The sequence below is a fragment of the Aphelocoma coerulescens genome, unplaced genomic scaffold (assembly GCF_041296385.1).
Source record: "Aphelocoma coerulescens isolate FSJ_1873_10779 unplaced genomic scaffold, UR_Acoe_1.0 HiC_scaffold_320, whole genome shotgun sequence".
NCBI classification, from domain to species: Eukaryota; Metazoa; Chordata; class Aves; order Passeriformes; family Corvidae; genus Aphelocoma; species Aphelocoma coerulescens.
The window spans coordinates 102987-121547 of NW_027183664.1; the positions used below are offsets into that span (position 1 = coordinate 102987).

General features: G+C 57.7%; 1 protein-coding gene and 1 long non-coding RNA gene across 2 annotated transcripts; both read left to right on the forward strand.

Moving 5' to 3' along the window:
• Positions 1 to 1220: 1220 nt before the first annotated feature.
• LOC138101527 (basic salivary proline-rich protein 2-like) lies at positions 1221 to 11254 on the forward strand. Its single transcript, XM_068999301.1, has 4 exons — positions 1221 to 1442; positions 5794 to 5860; positions 10024 to 10698; positions 10782 to 11254. The coding sequence occupies exons 1-4, from the start codon at positions 1221 to 1223 to the stop codon at positions 11252 to 11254; spliced, it is 1437 nt and encodes a 478-aa protein (XP_068855402.1).
• A 532-nt stretch (positions 11255 to 11786) lies between these two features.
• Positions 11787 to 16517, forward strand: LOC138101525 (uncharacterized). Its single transcript, XR_011147178.1, has 3 exons — positions 11787 to 12038; positions 15084 to 15134; positions 16461 to 16517. It is a non-coding gene; the product is annotated as an uncharacterized lncRNA (long non-coding RNA).
• The last annotated feature ends 2044 nt before the right edge of the window (positions 16518 to 18561 follow it).

Here is an 18561-nt window from a genome sequence, read left to right on the forward strand (position 1 = left end):
TTGGGGCGGATTTTGGGGCTTTTGGGGCGGATTTGAGACTTGGGAGAGTATTTTTGGGCGTATTTTGGGGCAGATTTTGGGGCTTTTGGGGCGATTTTGGGGCAGATTTTGGGGCGGATTTTGGGGCTTTTGGGGCGATTTTGGGGCGGATTTTGGGGCAGCTTTTGGGGCGGATTTTGGGGCGGATTTTGGGGCTTTTGGGGCGGATTTGGGGGATTTTTGGGGCGGATTTTGGGGCAGATGTTTGGGGCTTTTGGAAGGGGCTTTTGGGGTGGATTTTGGGGATTTTGGGGCGGATTTTGGGGCAGCTTTTGGGGATTTTTGGGCGGATTTTGGGGAGGATTTTGGGGCGGATTTTGGGGCTTTTGGGGAGGATTTTGAGGCTTTTGGGAGGGACTTTTGGGGTGGATTTGGGGGATTTGGGGGCGGATTTTGGGAATTTGGGGCGGATTTTGGGGCTTGTGGGGCGGATTTTGGGGCCTTTGGGAGGGGATTTTGGGGCGGCTTTTGGGAGGGGATTTTTGGGCGTATTTAGGGGCGGATTTTGGGGCTTTTTGGGGCGGATTTTGGGGCGAATTTTGGTGCTTTTGGGGCGGATTTTGGGGGTTCCAAAGGATTTTTGGGGGGGGGTGTTCAGGGACCCCTCCCCCCTCCCGTCCGAGCAAGCCACGCCCCTTCCGTGAAGGCCACGCCCCCAGGGAGCCACGCCCCCTCCGCTCCCTGACCCCGCCCCGCTCTGATTGGTCCGGCCCGCCGTAGCCACGCCCCCCTGTCTAACCACGCCCAACGCCGCGCTCTGATTGGTTGCGCCCCTCTCCGCCTGCCTCCCATTGGCTCCGGTGCCCTTTAGCCCCGCCCCTTCCCTTCGCCCCCCACCACCCCGCCGCCTCCGCGCGCTCTGATTGGCCCCGCTCCCCTCCAGCCGCTCTCCCATTGGCCCCGGTGCTTCTTAGCCCCGCCCCCTCCTTCACCCCGCCCCCTCCTCGCTCTGATTGGCCCCGGTACCGCGTGACCCCGCCCACCTCTCGCTCCGATTGGCTCCGGTTCTCTCCAACCCCGCCCCCTCCTCCCGCCGTCTCCCGCCTCCGTAGCCCCGCCCCCTCTCCGCTCTGATTGGCCCCGCTTCCACTCAACCCCACCCACCTCGCGCTCCCATTGGCTCCCTCCCTCCCCAGCCCTTCTCCCATTGGCTCCGCCCTAGGCCCCGCCCCCGGCCCAAGATGGCGGCGGGCCCCGCCGCCGCCGCCGCCCGCGGCCGCTTCCCCGCCCGGCCCCCGCCGTGGCCTCGGGCCCTTCCCGGGCCCCCTCGTTCCCGGACCCCTCTCGGGGGTCCCCCGGGCCCTTCCCGGCCCGACCCCGCGCTCCGGGCGCTCGTGGCCATCGGCCGCGGCCTCCGCCGCCTGCGGGCGCTGCTCGGGGAGCGCCAAAGGCCCGCCCGGACGGTGAGGGGGGAGGGGGGGGAGGGGAGGGAGCGGCGGGAAAAGGCTGAGGGGGGGGGAGGGGGGCTGGGGAGGTTTGAGGGGATTTTGGTGGTCCTGAGGGGGTTTTGGTGGTCCCTGAGGGGATTTGGGGGTTCCTGAGGGGATTTGGGGGGTCCTGAGGCGATTTGGGGGGTCCAGAGGGGATTTGGGGGTCCTGAGGCGATTTGGGGGTCCTGAGCGGGTTTGGGGGAGGTTTGAGGGGATTTTGGTGGTCCTGAGGGGATTTTGGTGGTCCCTGAGGGGATTTGGGGGTTCCTGAGGCGATTTGGGGGTCCTGAGGTGGTTTTGGGGGGTCCTGAGGCGATTTGGGGGGGCCTGAGGGGATTTGGAGGCGATTTTGGGGGTCTGGAGGGAATTTGGGGGAGTTTCTAGGGGGATTTGGGGGTTCCCGAGGAGGTTTGAGGGCTCCTGAGGGGGTTTGGGGTGGTTTGAGAGGGTTTGGGGGTCCCTGAGGGGGTTTTGGGGTGGTTTGAGGGGATTTGGCGGGGTCCTGAGGGGATTTGAGGGGTCCTGAGGGGATTTGAGGGGTCCTGAGGGGATTTTGAAGCGGTTTGAGGGGATTTTGGGGAGGTTCGAGGGGATTTGGGGGGTCCTGAGGGGGGTTTGGGGCGGTTTGAGGGGATTTGGGGGGTTCTGAGGGGGATTTGAGGGGTCCTGAGGGGATTTGGGGGGTCCTGAGGGGATTTTGGGGCGGTTTGAGGGGATTTGGGGGGTCCTGAGGGGGGTTTGGGGCGGTTTGAGGGGATTTGGGGGGGTCCTGAGGGGATTTGGGGATTCCTGAGCGGGTTTTGGGGGGGTCTTGAAGGGGTTTTGGGGGCCCTGAGGGGGTTTGGGGGTTCCTGAGGGAGTTTGGGGCTGATTTTGGGGAGTCCTGAGAGGGTTTGGGGGGTCCTGTGGGGATTTTGGGGACGCCGAGGGGGTTTTGGGGTGGTTTAAGGGGATTTGAGGGATTCTGAGGGGTTTTGGGGGGTCCTGAGGGGATTTTGGGGTGGTTTGAGGGGATTTGGGAGGTCCGGAGTGGGTTTGGGGGGTCCTGAGGGGATTTGGAGCTGATTTTGGGGGGTCCTGCGGGGATTTGGGGGGTCCTGCGGAGGTTTGAGGGCTCCTGAGGGGGTTTGGGGAGGGTTTGGGGGTCCCTGAGGGGGTTTTGGGGGATTTGAGGGGATTTGGGGTGTCCTGAGTGGGTTTGGGGGTCCTGAGGGGATTTTCGGGGATTTGAGGGGATTTGGGGGGTCCTGAGAGGATTTGGGGATTCCTGAGCGGGATTTTGGGGGATCCTGAGTGAGTTTGGGGGGGTCCTGAAGGGATTTTGGGGACCCTGAGGGGGTTTGGGGGGTCCTGAGGGAGTTTGAGGCTGATTTTGGGGAGTCCTGAGGGGGTTTGGGGCATTCTGAGGGGGTTTGGGGGGTCCTGAAGGGATTTTGGGGACCCCGAGGCAGTTTTGGGGTGGTTTTAGGGGATTTGAGGGATTCTGAGGGGGTTTTGGGGGGTCCTGAGGGGATTTTGGGGAGGTTTGAGGGGATTTGGGGATTCCTGAGTGGGTTTGGGGGGGGGTTGAGGGGATTTGGGGGGTCCTGAGGGGATTTTGGGGGATCCTGAGGGGTCTGGAAGGTCCTGAGGGGATTTGGGGCTGATTTTGGGGGCTCCTGAGGGGGTTTGGGGCGGTTTGAGGAGATTTTGAGGGATTCTGAGGGGATTTGGGGGGGTTTGAGGGCTCCTGAGGGGATTTTGGGGGTCCCTGTGGGAGCTTTGGGGGCGTTTGAGGGAATTTGAGGGATTCTGAGGGGGTTTCAAGGCTGTTTTGGGGGTCCCGAGGGGATTTTTGGGGATCCTGAGGAGATTTGGGGGGATCCTGAGGGGATTTGGGGGGTCCTGAGGGGATTTGAGGGCTCCTGAGGAGATTCTGGGGGATCCTGAGGGGATTTTGGGGGATCCTGAGGGGATTTGGGGGGTCCTGAGGGGATTTGAAGGATTCTGAGGGGGTTTTGGGGGTCCTGAGGGAGTTTGGGGCTGATTTTGGGGGGTCCTGAGGGGATGTGGAGGTTCCTGAGAGGATTTTGGGGTGGTTTGAGGGGATTTGGGGGAGTTTCTGTGGGGATTTTGGGGACCCTGAGAGGATTTGGGGGATTTTGGGGGGTCTGGAAGGGCCTGAGGGGATTTGGGGCCGTTTGAGGGGATTCGGAGGGGATTTTGGGGGGGTTTGAGGGGATTTTGGGGGGGTTTGAGGGGATTTGTGGGGTCCTGGGGGGGTTTTGGGGCGGTTTGAGGGGATTTGAAGGATTCTGAGAGGATTTGGGGAGGGGTCCTGAGGGGGTTTTGGGGCGATTTAAGGGGGTTTTGGGGGTTCCTGAGGGGATTTGGGGGACCCTGAGGGGTCTTGAGGATCCTGAGGGGGTTTTGGGGAGGTTTGAGGGGATTTTGGGGGGTCCCGAAGGGATTTGGGGATTCCTGAGTGGGTTTTGGGGGGGGGTGTGGGAGGGTTTGGGGGTCCTGAGGGGATTTTGGGGGCTCCTGAGGGGGTTTGGGGGGGTTATGAGGGGATTTTGGGGGCTCCTGAGGGGGTTTGGGGGGGTTATGAGGGGATTTTGGGGTGGTTTGAGGGGGTTTGGGGGATTCTGAGTGGATTTGGGGGCTTCTGAGGGGATTTTGGGGGGTCCTGAGAGGATTCTGGGGATTCCTGAGTGGGTTTTGAGGGGGTTTTGACGGGGTTTGGGGCTGATTTTGGGGGGTCCTGAGGGGATTTGGGGGGTCCTGAGAGGGTTTTGGGGAGGTTTGAGGGGATTTTGGGGAGGTTTGAGGGGATTTTGGGGAGGTTTGAGGGGATTTGGGGGTTCCTGAGAGGATTTGGGGGCTTCTGAGGGGATTTTGGGGGATCCTGAGGGGTTTTGGGGGGGTCCTGAGGGGATTTTGGGGGGTCCTGAGGGGTTTTGGGGGGGTCCTGAGGGGATTTTGGGGATGATTTGGGGGTTCCTGAGGGAGTTTGGGGGAGGTTCTGAGGGGATTTTGGGGCGATTTGAGAGAGTTTGGGGGGTCCTGAAGGGGTTTTTGGGACCCTGAGGGGTCTGGAGGGTCCTGAGGGGGTTTGGGGCTGATTTTGGGGGGTCCTGAAGGGATTTTGGGGCGGTTTGAGTGAATTTGGGGGCTTCTGAGGGGATTTTGGGGGGTCCTGAGGGGATTTTGGGGATTCCTGAGTGGGTTTTGAGGGGGTTTGGGGCTGATTTTGGGGAGTCCTGAGGGGATTTGGGGGGTCCTGAGAGGGTTTTGGGGCGGTTTGAGGAGATTTGGGGGGTCCTGAGGGGATTTTGGGGGCTCCTGAGAGGATTTGGGGGCTTCTGAGGGGATTTTGGGGACCCTGAGGGGATTTTGGGGGATCCTGAAAGTGTTTGAGGGTTCCCGAGAGGATTTTGGGGGGGTCCTGAAGGTTCTGGGGGTGACCTGGGGGGGTCTTTGGGGGGTCCTGAGGGGGTTTGGGGCTGATTTTGGGGGCTCCTGAGGGAATTTTGGGGCAGTTTGAGGGGATTTGAAGGATTCTGAGGGGATTTGGGGGGTCCTGAGGGGTCTTGAGGGTCCTGAGGGGATTTGGGGCTGATTTTGGGGGGTCCTGAGCGGGTTTTGGGGCGGTTTGAGGGGATTTTGGAGCTTCTGAGAGGATTTTGGGGGGGTCCTGAGGGGGTTTTGGGGGATCCTGAGGGCATTTTGGGGAGGTTTGAGGGGATTTTGGGGGGTCCTGAGGGAATTTCAGGGGGTCCTGAGGGGGTTTTGAGGGCTCCTGATGGGATTTTGGGGGATCCTGAGGGGATTTTGGGGCGGTTTGAGTGGATTTGGGGTGGTTTGAGGGGATTTTGAGAAGTTCTGAAGGAATTTGGGGGGGGGGTCCTGAGGGGATTTTGGGGGTTCCTGAGGGGATTTGGGGCGGTTTGGGGGGAGTTTGGGGACTTTGAGGCGGTTTGGGGGTTCCTGAGGGGATTTTGGGGGATCCTGAGGGGTTTTGGGGGGGTCCTGAGGGATTTTGGGGGCTGATTTTGGGGTTCCTGAGGGGGATTTTGGGGCGGATTGAGGGGATTTGGGGGTTCCTGAGAGGATTTTGGGGGGGTCCTGAAGGTTTTGGGGGTGGTCTGGGGGGTCTTGGGGGGTCCTGAGAGGGTTTTGGGGGGATTTTGGGGGGATTTGGGGCGGTTTTGGGGCTCCTGAGGAGGTTTTTGGGGAGTCCTGATGGGATTTGGGGGAGGAATTTGGGGATTTTTGGGAGGATTTTTTTGGGGAGGGGGCGTGGCCTGCACTGACCCCGCCCCCCGCCCCTCCCCCACCCCAGGAGGAGTTCCGGGGGTTCCTCCCCGAGGAGCTGGAGATGCCCCTCCCCCCACGGCGCTCCCGCAGAGGTCGGTGACCCCAAAACCCCCCGAAATCACCCCAAAATCACCCTGGGAACCCCAAAATCACCCCGAAATCATCCTGGGAACCCCAAATCCCCCTGAAATTACCCCAAAAATCACCCTGGGAACCCCAAAATCACCCTAGGAGCCCCAAAATCACCTCAAAATCACCCTGGGAACCCCAAAATCACCCCAAAATCACCCTAGGAGCCCCAAAATCACCCCAAAATCCCTCTGGGAGCCTCAAATCCCCCAAAATCACCTTAGGAGACCCCAAATCCCCCCAAAATCACCCCAAAATCACCCTGGGAGCCTCAAATCCCCCAAAATCACCTTGGGAGACCCCAAATCCCCCCAAAATCACCCTGAAATCACTCTGGGAGCCCCAAATCCCCCCAAAATCACCCCAAAATCCCCCTGGGAAACCCAAATCCCCCCAATATCACCCCAAAATCCCCCTGGGAGCCCCAAAACCCCCCCAAATCACCCCAAAATCACCTTGGGACCCCCAAAAGTCACCCCAAAATCACCCCGGGACCCCCCAAAATCAGCCCAAAATCACCCTGGGACCCCCCAAAATTTCCCCAAATCCCCCCCAAATATCCCTGGGACCCCCAAAAGTCACCCCAAAATCACCCTGAGACCCCCCCAAATCACCCTGGGACCCCCAAAACCCCCCAAAATTACCCCAAAATTACCCTGGGACCCTCCAAAATCACCCCAAAATCCCCCCGGGACCCCCCAAAACCCCCCCTGACTCCCCAAAATCCCCCCAAAATCCCCCCAAATCCCCCCAAAATATCCCTGGGACCCCCAAAAATCACCCCAAAACCCCCCCTGACCCCCCAAAATCCCCCCGAAATCTCCCCAAATCCCCCCCAAACATCCCTGGGACCCCCAGAAGTCACCCCAAAATCACCCTGAGACCCCCGAAATGACCCCCAAACCCCCCAAAATCACCCCAAAACCTCCCAAAGCCACCCCAAAATGACTCTGAGATCCCCAAATCACCCCAAAATTCCCCCAGGACCCCCCAAAATCCCCCTTGGCCCCCCCAAAATTCCCCCAAATCACCCCCAAACATCCCTGGGACCCCCAAAAGTCACCCCAAAACCCCCCCTGACCCCCCAAAATCCCCCCAAATCACCCCAAAATATCCCTGGGACCCCCAAAATCACCCCAAAATCACTCTGGGAGCCCCAAAACCCCCTGAAATCACCCCAAAATCACCCTGAGACCCCCCAAGACCTCCCAAAATCTCCCCAAATCCCCCCAAAACATCCCTGGGACCCCCAAAATTCACCCCAAAATCACCCTGACCCCCCAAAATCTCCCCAAATCCCCCCAAAACATCCCTGGGACCCCCAAAATTCACCCCAAAATCCCCCCTGACCCCCCAAAATCTCCCCAAATCACCCCAAAATATCCCTGGGACCCCCAAAAGTCACCCCAAAATCACCCTGAGAACCCCCCAAATCACCCTGGGACCCCCAAAACCCCCCAAAATTACCCCAAAATTACCCTGGGACCCTCCAAAATCACCCCAAAATCCCCCCGGGACCCCCCAAAACCCCCCCTGACTCCCCAAAATCCCCCCAAAATCCCCCCAAATCCCCCCAAAACATCCCTGGGACCCCCAAAATTCACCCCAAAATCATCCTGAGACCCCCCAAAGTGACCCCAAAACCCCCCAAAATCTCCCCAAATCCCCCCCCAAACATCCCTGGGACCCCCAGAAGTCACCCCAAAATCACCCTGAGACCCCCAAAATGACCCCCAAACCCCCCAAAATCACCCCAAAACCTCCCAAAGCCACCCCAAAATGACTCTGAGATCCCCAAATCACCCCAAAATTCCCCCAGGACCCCCCAAAATCCCCCTTGGCCCCCCCAAAATTCCCCCAAATCACCCCCAAACATCCCTGGGACCCCCAAAAGTCACCCCAAAACCCCCCCTGACCCCCCAAAATCCCCCTAAATCACCCCAAAATATCCCTGGGACCCCCAAAATCACCCCAAAATCACTCTGGGAGCCCCAAAACCCCCTGAAATCACCCCAAAATCACCCTGAGACCCCCCAAGACCTCCCAAAATCTCCCCAAATCCCCCCAAAACATCCCTGGGACCCCCAAAATTCACCCCAAAATCACCCTGACCCCCCAAAATCTCCCCAAATCCCCCCAAAACATCCCTGGGACCCCCAAAATTCACCCCAAAATCCCCCCTGACCCCCCAAAATCTCCCCAAATCACCCCAAAATATCCCTGGGACCCCCAAAAGTCACCCCAAAATCACCCTGAGAACCCCCCAAATCACCCTGGGACCCCCAAAACCCCCCAAAATTACCCCAAAATTACCCTGGGACCCTCCAAAATCACCCCAAAATCCCCCCGGGACCCCCCAAAACCCCCCCTGACTCCCCAAAATCCCCCCAAAATCCCCCCAAATCCCCCCAAAACATCCCTGGGACCCCCAAAATTCACCCCAAAATCATCCTGAGACCCCCCAAAGTGACCCCAAAACCCCCCAAAATCTCCCCAAATCCCCCCCCAAACATCCCTGGGACCCCCAGAAGTCACCCCAAAATCACCCTGAGACCCCCAAAATGACCCCCAAACCCCCCAAAATCACCCCAAAACCTCCCAAAGCCACCCCAAAATGACTCTGAGATCCCCAAATCACCCCAAAATTCCCCCAGGACCCCCCAAAATCCCCCTTGGCCCCCCCAAAATTCCCCCAAATCACCCCCAAACATCCCTGGGACCCCCAAAAGTCACCCCAAAACCCCCCCTGACCCCCCAAAATCCCCCTAAATCACCCCAAAATGTCCCTGGGACCCACAAAAGTCACCCCAAAATCCCCCCTGACCCCCCTAAAATCCCCCCTGGCCCCCCAAAATCTCCCCAAATCCCCCCAAAACATCCCTGGGACCCCCAAAATTCATCCCAAAATCACCCTGACCCCCCAAAATCTCCCCAAATCCCCCCAAAATATCCCTGGGACCCCCAAAAATCACCCCGAAATCACCCTGAGACCCCCCCAAGTCACCCTGGGAGCCCCAAAACCCCCGAAAATTACCCCAAAATTACCCTGTGATGCTCCAAAATCACCCCAAAATCCCCCCGGGATCCCCCAAATCACCCCAAAATCCCCCCTGACCCCCCAAAATCTCCCCAAATCCCCCCCAAACATCCCTGGGACCCCCAAAATTCACCCCAAAATCACCCCAAAATCACCCTGACCCCCCAAAATCTCCCCAAATCCCCCCAAAACATCCCTGGGACCCCCAAAATTCACCCCAAAATCCCCCCTGACCCCCCAAAATCTCCCCAAATCACCCCAAAATATCCCTGGGACCCCCAAAAGTCACCCCAAAATCACCCTGAGAACCCCCCAAATCACCCTGGGACCCCCAAAACCCCCCAAAATTACCCCAAAATTACCCCAAAATTACCCTGGGACCCTCCAAAATCACCCCAAAATCCCCCCGGGACCCCCCAAAACCCCCCCTGACTCCCCAAAATCCCCCCAAAATCCCCCCAAATCCCCCCAAAATATCCCTGGGACCCCCAAAAATCACCCCAAAACCCCCCCTGACCCCCCAAAATCCCCCCGAAATCTCCCCAAATCCCCCCAAAACATCCCTGGGACCCCCAAAATTCACCCCAAAATCATCCTGAGACCCCCCCAAAATGACCCCCAAACCCCCCAAAATCTCCCCAAATCCCCCCAAAATGACTCTGAGACCCCCAAAAATCACCCCAAAATCACCCCGAGACCCCCCAAAGTGACCCCAAAACATCCCTGGGACCCCCAAAATTCACCCCAAAATCATCCTGAGACCCCCCCCAAATCACCCTGGGAGCCCCAAAACCCCCCAAAATTACCCCGGGACCCTCCAAATTCACCCCAAAATCACCCTGGGACCCCCCCAAATCGCTCTGAGAGCCCCAAAATCCCCCAAAATGGCCCCAAAATCCCCCCTGTGCCCCCCAAAATCTCCCCAAATCCCCCCAAAACATCCCTGGGACCCCCAAAAGCCACCCCAAAATCACCCTGACCCCCCCAAATCACCCTGGGAGCCCCCAAAACCCCCCCAAAACCCCCCAAACCCCCCAAAATCCCCCCCAAAAGCCCCCCCTGACCCCCCCCCTCTCCCCTCCCCCACAGGCTCGCGGCTCCCCCCCGGCTCCGCCCCCTCCCCCCCCCGCGCGGGGGGCGTGGCCTCCTCGCCCTCGCCCCGCCCCCCGCCCCGTCCGCGCCTGCGCCTCCTGCGCTTCCGGGGCGGGGCCTGGAGGAGGCGGAAGGGGCGTGGCCGAGGAGGGGGCGTGGCCTCGGCCGGCGCTGGCCCCGCCCCCCGCGGAGCTCGCCGAGGGGGCGGGGCTCGGGCCGGCGGCGGCGGTGGGCGGGGCTTGCGGCAGTTCGTGATGCCATTGGTCAGCGCCCGCTCGGCTCGGCCAATCAGACCCCCGAGGCGCTTCGCGGACACGCCCATCCCGGAAGTGACCGCCGGGGAGCCCCCAAGGAGCCTCCGCGACCACCGGGAGCCCCCCGGGGACCACCGGGACCTCCCGAGGGCCCTCAGGGACCACCGGGAGCCCCCCGGGGACCACCGGGACCCACCCAGGGCCCTCAGGGACCACCGGGAGCCCCCCGGGGACCACCGGGACCCACCCAGGGTCCTCAGGGACCACCGGGATCCCCCCGGGGACCACCGGAACCCCCCCGGGGACCACCGAGATCCCCCCAGGGCCCTCAGGGACCCCCCCGGGGACCACCGGGATCCCCTCAGGACCCTCAGGGACCACCGGGACCCCCCCCGGGGACCACCGAGACCCCCCCAGGGCCCTCAGGGACCCCCTTGGGGACCACCGGGACCCCCCCAGGACCCTCAGGGACCCTCCCGGAGACCACCGGGACCCCCTCAGGGACCCCCTTGGGGACCACCGGGATCCCCCCAAGACCCTCCGGGACCACCGGGACCCTCTTGGGGACCACCGGGACCCCCCCAAAAGACCTTCGGGACCCCCCCAAGGATCCCCAGGACAGTCTGGAGACCCCCAGGGACCCTCCCGGGGACCCCCTCAAGGACCCCCAGGACCCTCCGGAGACCCCCAAGGACCCTCGGGACCCCCCCAGGACCCTCAGGGACCACCGGGAACCCCCAAGGGACCCTCGGGACGTCCCCGGGGACCACCGGGACCCTCTTGGGGACCCCCCCAGGACCCCCAAGGACCACCGGGACCACCCCGAGTGGCCCCCCGGGGACCCTCGGGACCCTCCCAAGGACCCCCTGGACCCTCTGGACCCCCCCGAGGGCCACCCCGAGACCCCCAAGGACCCCCAGGACCCCCCCGGGGACCCCCAGGACCCCCCCCAGCCCCACCCAGGACCTCCTTGAGACCCCCCAGGACCCTCCCCGGGACCCCCCTGAGGGCCCCAAGGAGCCCCCGGGCCCCCCCCCCGGACGTTCCCGGTAGCCCCGGGGCTACCCCGGTTTGCCCCTCCCCCCCCCCGCCGTGCCATCCTGAGGGCGCCCACCTTCCGCTGGGACGGCGCCGACGTCATCAGAGCCCCCAATGACGTCACCAAGCCCTCCGGTGACGTCACCGAGGCCGCCCGCCGCGCCCTCAACGGCGGCGGCGAGGCCGCCGAAGGCGGAAGTGACGTCACCGACGGCAGCGACGTCATCGGGGAACCTTCCGGGCCCCTCCCGGTGGCGCCGAGCGCCCCCTCCCCCTCCCTCCCCCCCCCTCCCGGTGACGTTGCGGCTGCTCCACGTGACCCCGCCGGGCCCCGCCCCCTGCCGGCCCCGCCCCCTCCTGCTGCGCGCGCCGCTCTTCACCCCCGGCCCCGCCCACCTCCGCATCTACCAATCGCTGAGCGCCGCTCCCGGCCCCGCCCCCTCGCTTCCGCCCCCAGCCCCGCCCACTTCCGGCCCCAACCACCTGGCGCTGCCCGCGCGCCTCGCGCCGCCGCCGCCGCTAGGGGGCGCTGAGGAGGGGGGCGGCGCCGCCCTCCGCGATGACGTCACGGCCGGAAGCGCCTCGGCGGGGACGGGCGGTGACGTGGGCGGCGGTGCCGATGACGTCACGGCGGCGGGGTTGGATGACGTCACGGGGCGCGTGTTCGACCTGCTGAGCCGGGCCCGGCTGCAGCTGGGGAGGATCGACCGCAGGCACAGGGTGGGGGAGGGGCCCGGGGGGGGGGGGTTTGGGGGGGATTTGGGGGGGATTTGGGGGAGATTTGGGACATTTGGGAAATTTTGGGGGAATTCGGGAAATTTTGGGGGGAATTCGGGAAATTTTGGGGGAGTTCCGAGGGGTTTTGGGGGGAATTTTGTGGGATTTTTGGTGATTTTTGGGTTGATTTTGGGGGATTTCGGGGAGATTTGGGGGGAATTCTGGAAATTTGGGGGAATTTGGTGGGATTTTGGAGGATTTTGAGGGTTTTGGGGGGAATTTTTGGGGATTTGGGGGGGATTTGAGGGATTTTGGGGGGAATTTTGTGGAATTTTTGGAAATTGCGGGAATTTTGGGGGGATTTTCAAGGAATTTGAATAATTTGTGGGGATTTTGGGGGGATTTTGGGGTAATTCTGGAAATTTGGGGGAATTTTGAGGGGATTTGGGGAGATTCGGGGGAATTCGGGAAATTTGGGGGGAATTTGGGAAATTTTGGGGGAAATTCGGGAAATTTTGGGGGAATTTCGAGGGATTTTGGAGGGAATTTTGTGGAATTTTTGGAAATTGCGGGAATTTTGAGGGGATTTTCGAGGAGTTTGGGTAATTTTGAGGGATTTTGGGGGGATTTTGTGGAAATTCTTGAAATTTGGGGGCATTTTGAGGGATTTCAGGGCGATTTTGGGGGAATTCTGGAAATTTGGAGGAATTTTGAGGGGATTTGGGGAGATTCGGGGGAATTCGGGAAATTTGGGGGGAATTCGGGAAATTTTGGGGGAGTTCCGAGGGGTTTTGGGGGGAATTTTGTGGAATTTTTGGTGATTTTTGGGTTGATTTGGGGGAGATTTTGTGGGGATTTTGGGGTAATTCTGGAAATTCGGGGGAATTTGGTGGGATTTTGGCGGATTTTGAGGGTTTTAGGGGGAATTTTTGGGGATTTTGGGGGGGTTTGAGGGGATTTGGGGAGATTTGGGAAATTTTGGGGGAATTTTGAGGGATTTTGGGGGGAATTTTGTGGAATTTTTTGGAAATTGGGGGAATTTTGGGGGGATTTTTGAGGATTTTTGGTGATTTTGGGTTGACTTTGGGGGAATTTGGGGGTAATTCTGGAAATTTGGGGGAATTTGGGTGGATTTTGGGTGGATTTTGGGGGCAATTTGGGGGATTTTTGGGATTTGGGGAGATTTTGGGGGAATTTGGGAAATTTGGGGGAATTCCGAGGGGTTTTGGGGGGAATTTTGTGGAATTTTTGGAAAACTGGGGGAATTTTGGGGGGATTTTCGAGGGATTTGGGGGCTATTGGGCTGATTTGGGGAGATTTGGGGGGAATTCGGGAAATTTTGGGGGGAATTCTGGGAATTTTGGGGGAATTCGGGAAATTTTGGGGGAGTTCCGAGGAATTTTGGGGAGATTTTCGAGGAGTTTGGGTGATTTTGGGTTGATTTTGGGGGATTTTGGGGGAATCTTGGGAGAATTCTTGAAATTTGGGGGCATTTTAAGTGATTTTGGGTTGATTTTGGTTGATTTGGGGGATTTTGGCTGAATTTTGGGTGAATTTTGGGGGAATTTGGGTGGATTTTGGGGGATTTTGGTTGGACTTGGGTGAATTTGGGCTGATTTGGGTGATTTTGAGTGGATTTTGGGTGGATTTGTGTTGATTTTGGGGGATTTTGGGTGGATTTGGTGGAGTTTGGGTGAATTTTGGGGAATTTTGGGTGGATTTTTGTTGATTTGGGTGGATTTTGGGTGATTTGGGGTGATTTTGGGCTGATTTGGGAGGATTTTGGGGTGATTTTGGGTGAATTCTGGGTAATTTTGGGTGATTTGGGGTGATTTGTGTTGATTTTGGGTGGATTTGGGGTGATTCTGGGTGATTTGTGGTGATTTGTGTTGATTCTGGGGTGATGTGGGGTGGATTTGGGGTGATTTTGGGTGAGTTTTGGGTGATTTTGGGTGATTTGGGAGGATTTTGAGGTGATTTTGGGTGGATTTGGGGTGATTTTTTGCTGATTTGGGTGGATTTTGGGTGGATTTTGGTTGATTTTTTGGCGATTTTGGGTGATTTGGAGTGGCTTATGTTGATTCTGGGGTGACTTTGGGTGGATTTTGGGGCATTTTTTGGCAATTTTTGGTGATTTTGCGTGATTTTGGGTGATTTGTGTTGATTTTGGGTGGATTTGGGTAGATTTTGGGGTGATTTTGGGGTGGATTTTGGGGAATTTGGGGTGATTTGTGTTGATTTTGGGTGGATTTGGGTAGATTTTGGGGTGATTTTGGGTGAATTTTGGGGAATTTGGGGTGATTTGTGTTGATTTGGGGTGGATTTTGGGGTGATTTGTGTTGATTTTGGGGTGATTTGGGTAGATTTTGGGGGATTTTGGGGAATTCTGGGTGATTTGGGCTGATTTGTGTTGATTTTGGGTGGATTTGGGGTGAATTTTAGGGTGATTTGTGTTGATTTTGGGGTGATTTGGGAGGATTTTGGGTGAATTTTGGGTGAATTTTGGGTGATTCTGGGTGATTTTGGGCTGATTTGGGTAGATTTTGGGGGGTTTTTGGCGATTTTGGGTGGCTTTGGGGTGATTTTGGGCTGATTCTGGGTGATTTGGGTGATTTTGGATGGATTTGGGGTGATTTCTGTTGATTTTGGGGTGATTTGGGGTGATTTGTGTTGATTTTGGGAGGATTTCGGGTGATTTTGGGTGATTTTGGGGTGATTTGGGGTGGATTTGGGGTGATTTGTGTTGATTTTAGGTGGATTTTGGGTGATTCTGAGTGATTCTGGGTGATTTGGGGTGATTTGTGTTGATTTTAGGTGGATTTTGGGTGATTCTGGGTGATTTGGGGTGATTTGTGTTGATTTTGGGGTGATTTTGGGGTGATTTGGGTGAATTTTGGGGTGATTTGTGTTGATTTTAGGTGATTCTGAGTGATTCTGGGTGATTTGGGGTGATTTGTGTTGATTTTGGGGTGATTTTGGGGTGGATTTGGGGGGATTTGGGGCGGTTTGGGCGCCCCCAGCCTCAATTCCCCTCCCCCTCTGTTCCAGGGGGGCTCGGAGGAGCCGGAGGAGCCCCAGGGAGTCCCGGGAGACCCCCAGGTGAGGGGGGGGAGGGGATTTGGGGGATTTTGGGGGGATTTTGGGGGGATTTTGGGGTCATTTGGGGGGTTCGGGGGATTTTGGGGGATTTGGGGTCATTTGGGGGGTTTTGGGGGGATTTTTGGGGGGTTTTGGGGGAAGTTGGGGGGTTTTGGGGGATTTTTGGGTGGAATCTGAGGGGATTTTAGGGGGAGTTTTGGGGGTTTTGGGGGATTTTGGGGTCACTTGGGGGGGTTGGGGTGATTTTGGGATCCTTTGGGGTGGTTTGGGAGGATTTGGGGGATTTTGGGGGGATTTTGGGCGAATTTAGGGGGATTTTGGGGAGAATTTGGGGATTTTGGGGGTATTTTGGGGGTATTTTGGGTAATTTTCAGATATTTCAGGAGCATTTTGGGGGGATTTGGAGTTATTTGGGGGGATTTGGGGGGATTTGGGGTCATTTTGGGGGATTTGGGGGATTTTGGGGGGGATTTTGGAGGATTTTGGGGGAATTTCGGGGGGGTTGGGTGATTTTGAGATATTTCAGGAGGATTTTGGGGGGATTTGGGGTCATTTGTGGGGAATTTTGGGGTTTTAGGGGGTCTGGGGTGATTTTGAGATATTTTGGGATGGATTTCGGGTGAATTTGAGGTAAATTTGGTTGAATTTTGGGTGATTTTGGGCTGAATTTGGGTGGATTTAGGTGGATTTGGGTGAATTTGGGGTGAATTTGGGTGGATTTGAGGTGGATTTGGGTGAATTTGGAGTGAATTTGGGTGGATTTGGGTGGATTTAGGTGGATTTGGGTGAATTTTGGGTGATTTTGGGCTGAATTTGGGTGGATTTGAGGTGGATTTGGGTGAATTTGGGGTGAATTTGGGTGGATTTAGGTGGATTTGGGTGAATTTGGGGTGAATTTGGGTGGATTTGGGTGGATTTAGGTGGATTTGGGTGAATTTTGGGTGAATTTGGGGTGAGTTTTGGGTGAATTTGGGTGGATTTAGGTGGATTTGGGTGAATTTTAGGTGAACTTCGAGCGGATTTGGGTGAACTTTGGGGCGGATTTTGGGTAAATTTTCAGCTGATTATTTCGGGGGGATTTCGCTGATTTTTTCTGCCAAATTTTGGGTGAATGTTGGTTCAGTTTTGGGGTAATTTTGGCTGAATTTCCCTGTTTTTTTTGCTGAATTTCAGGGCACGTTTGTAACTGAATTTTATGGGAATTTGGGGGTTTTTTTTGGGAATGGGGGGGGGGATTTTGGGGTCTGGGACTCCCGGGGGGGTTTTGGGGGGGTCTGGGGCTGTTCCTGACCCCCCTCCCCCCCCGGACCCTCCCGAAATTCCCAGGGGTCCCCTCGGATCAAGCACGTTTGCCGCCGAGCGCCCCCCCCCGACAGCCCCCGCAGCCCCCCCCCGGCCGGGGGCACCCCCCGAAGGTGAGGGACCCCCCAAAAAATCCCCCCCAAAACCCCCCAAAAATCGCCCCCAAAACCCCCCAAAAATCCCCCCCAAAAACCTCAAAATCCCCCCCCAAAGCCCCCCAAAAAACCTTCAAAATTTCCCCAAAGATCCCCCCCAAAAACCTGAAAATCCCCCCCAAAAAAAACCCCCAAAATCCCCCCAAAATCCCCAAAAATCCCCCTAAAAACCTCAAAATTCCCCCAAAATCCCCCCAAAACCCCCACAATCCCCAAAAATCCCCCCAAAAAACCTCAAAATCCCCCTCAAAAATCCTCCCAAAAAACCTTCAAAATGTCCTTCAAAATCCCCCCACAAATCCTCAAAATCCCCCCCAAAAACCCCCCAAATCCCCCCCAAATCCCCCCCAAATCCCCCCCAGATCCCTTTGAATCCCCCCAAATCCCCCCAAAACCCCCCAAATCCCCCCAAATCCCCCCAAAAATCCCCTTCAAATCCCCCAAAATGCCCTTTAAACCCCCCAAAACCCCCCCAAATCCCCTTGAATCCCCCTAAATCCCTCCAAATTTCCCCAAATGCCCCCAAAATCCCCCTAAAATCCCCCCAAACCCCTCCAAATCCCCTTGAATCCCCCCAAAACCTCCCCAAATCCCCTTGAATCCCCTTAAATCCCCCCAAGTGCCCCCAAATCCCCCCAGAATCTCCCCAAATCGCCCCCAAATCCCCTTGAATCCTCCCCAATCCCCCCAAATCCCCCCCAAATCCCCTCAAATCCCCCCAAATGCCCCAAAATCCCCCCAAACTCTCTCCAAATCCCCCGTGAATCTCCCCAAAATCCCCCCAAATTCCCCTGAATCCCCTTGAATCCCCCCAAATTTCCCCAAATCCCCCCAAATGCCCCCAAATCCCCCCAAAATTCCCCCAATCCCCCCAAAATCCCCCCCCAAATCCCCTTAAATCCCCCCAAATCACCTTGAATCCCTCCAAATGCCCCAAAATCCCCCCAAACTCCCCCCAAATCCCCGTTGAATCTCCCAAAATCCCCCCAAATTCCCCCTGAATCCCCTTGAATCCCTCCAAAATCTCCCCAAATCCCCCCAAAATCCCCCCAAAATCCCCCCAAAATTGCCCCAAAATCCCCCAAAACCCCCCCAAATCCCCCAAAATCCCCCCAAAATCCCCCCAAAACCTCCCCAAATCCCCCCAAATCCCCTTAAATCCCCCCAAGTGCCCCCAAATCCCCCCAAAATCTCCCCAAATCCCCCCAAAATCCCCCCCAAATCCCCTTAAATCCCCCAAATGCCCCCAAATCCCCCCAAAATTCCCCCAATCCCCCCAAAATCCCCCCCAGATCCCCTTAAATCCCCCCAAATCGCCTTGAATCCCCCAAATCCCCCCAAAATCTCCCCAAATTTCCCCAAATCCCCCTTGAATCCCCCCGAAATCCCCCCAAGTTCCCCCTGAATCCCCTTGAATCCCCCCAAAATCTCCCCAAACCCCCCCAAATTTCCCCAAATCCCCCCCAAATCCCCCCAAACCCCCCCAAAATTGCCCCCAAATCCCCTTAAATTCCCCAAATGCCCCCAAATCCCCCCCAAATCCCCCCAAATGCCCCAAAATCACCCCCAAATCCCCTTAAATCCCCCCAAATGCCCCCAAATCCCCCCAAAATTCCCCCAATCCCCCCAAAATCCCCCCCAAATCCCCTTAAATCCCCACAAATCGCCTTGAATCCCCCCAAATCCCCCCAAAATCTCCCCAAATTTCCCCAAATCCCCCTTGAATCCCCCCGAAATCACCCCAAGTTCCCCCTGAATCCCCTTGAATCCCCCCAAATTTCCTCAAATCCCCCCAAATCCCCCCAAAATTGCCCTCAAATCCCTTTAAATCCCCCAAATGCCCCCAAATCCCCCCAAAATTCCCCCAATCCCCCCAAAATCCCCCCCAAATCCCCTTAAATCCCCCCAAATGCCCCCAAATCCCCCCAAAATCCCCCCCAAATCCCCTTAAATCCCCCCAAATTGCCTTG

Excerpts from the sequence above, each read along its gene's own strand:
- LOC138101527 (XM_068999301.1), top strand. The coding sequence starts at position 1,221 with ATGGCGGCGGGCCCCGCCGCCGCCGCCGCCCGCGGCCGCTTCCCCGCC. Across the intron at positions 5,861-10,023 it reads CCCACGGCGCTCCCGCAGAG|GCTCGCGGCTCCCCCCCGGC; the intron begins GTCGGTGACCCC and ends CCTCCCCCACAG. Across the intron at positions 10,699-10,781 it reads ACCACCGAGACCCCCCCAGG|GGACCCCCTTGGGGACCACC; the intron begins GCCCTCAGGGAC and ends GGACCCCCTCAG.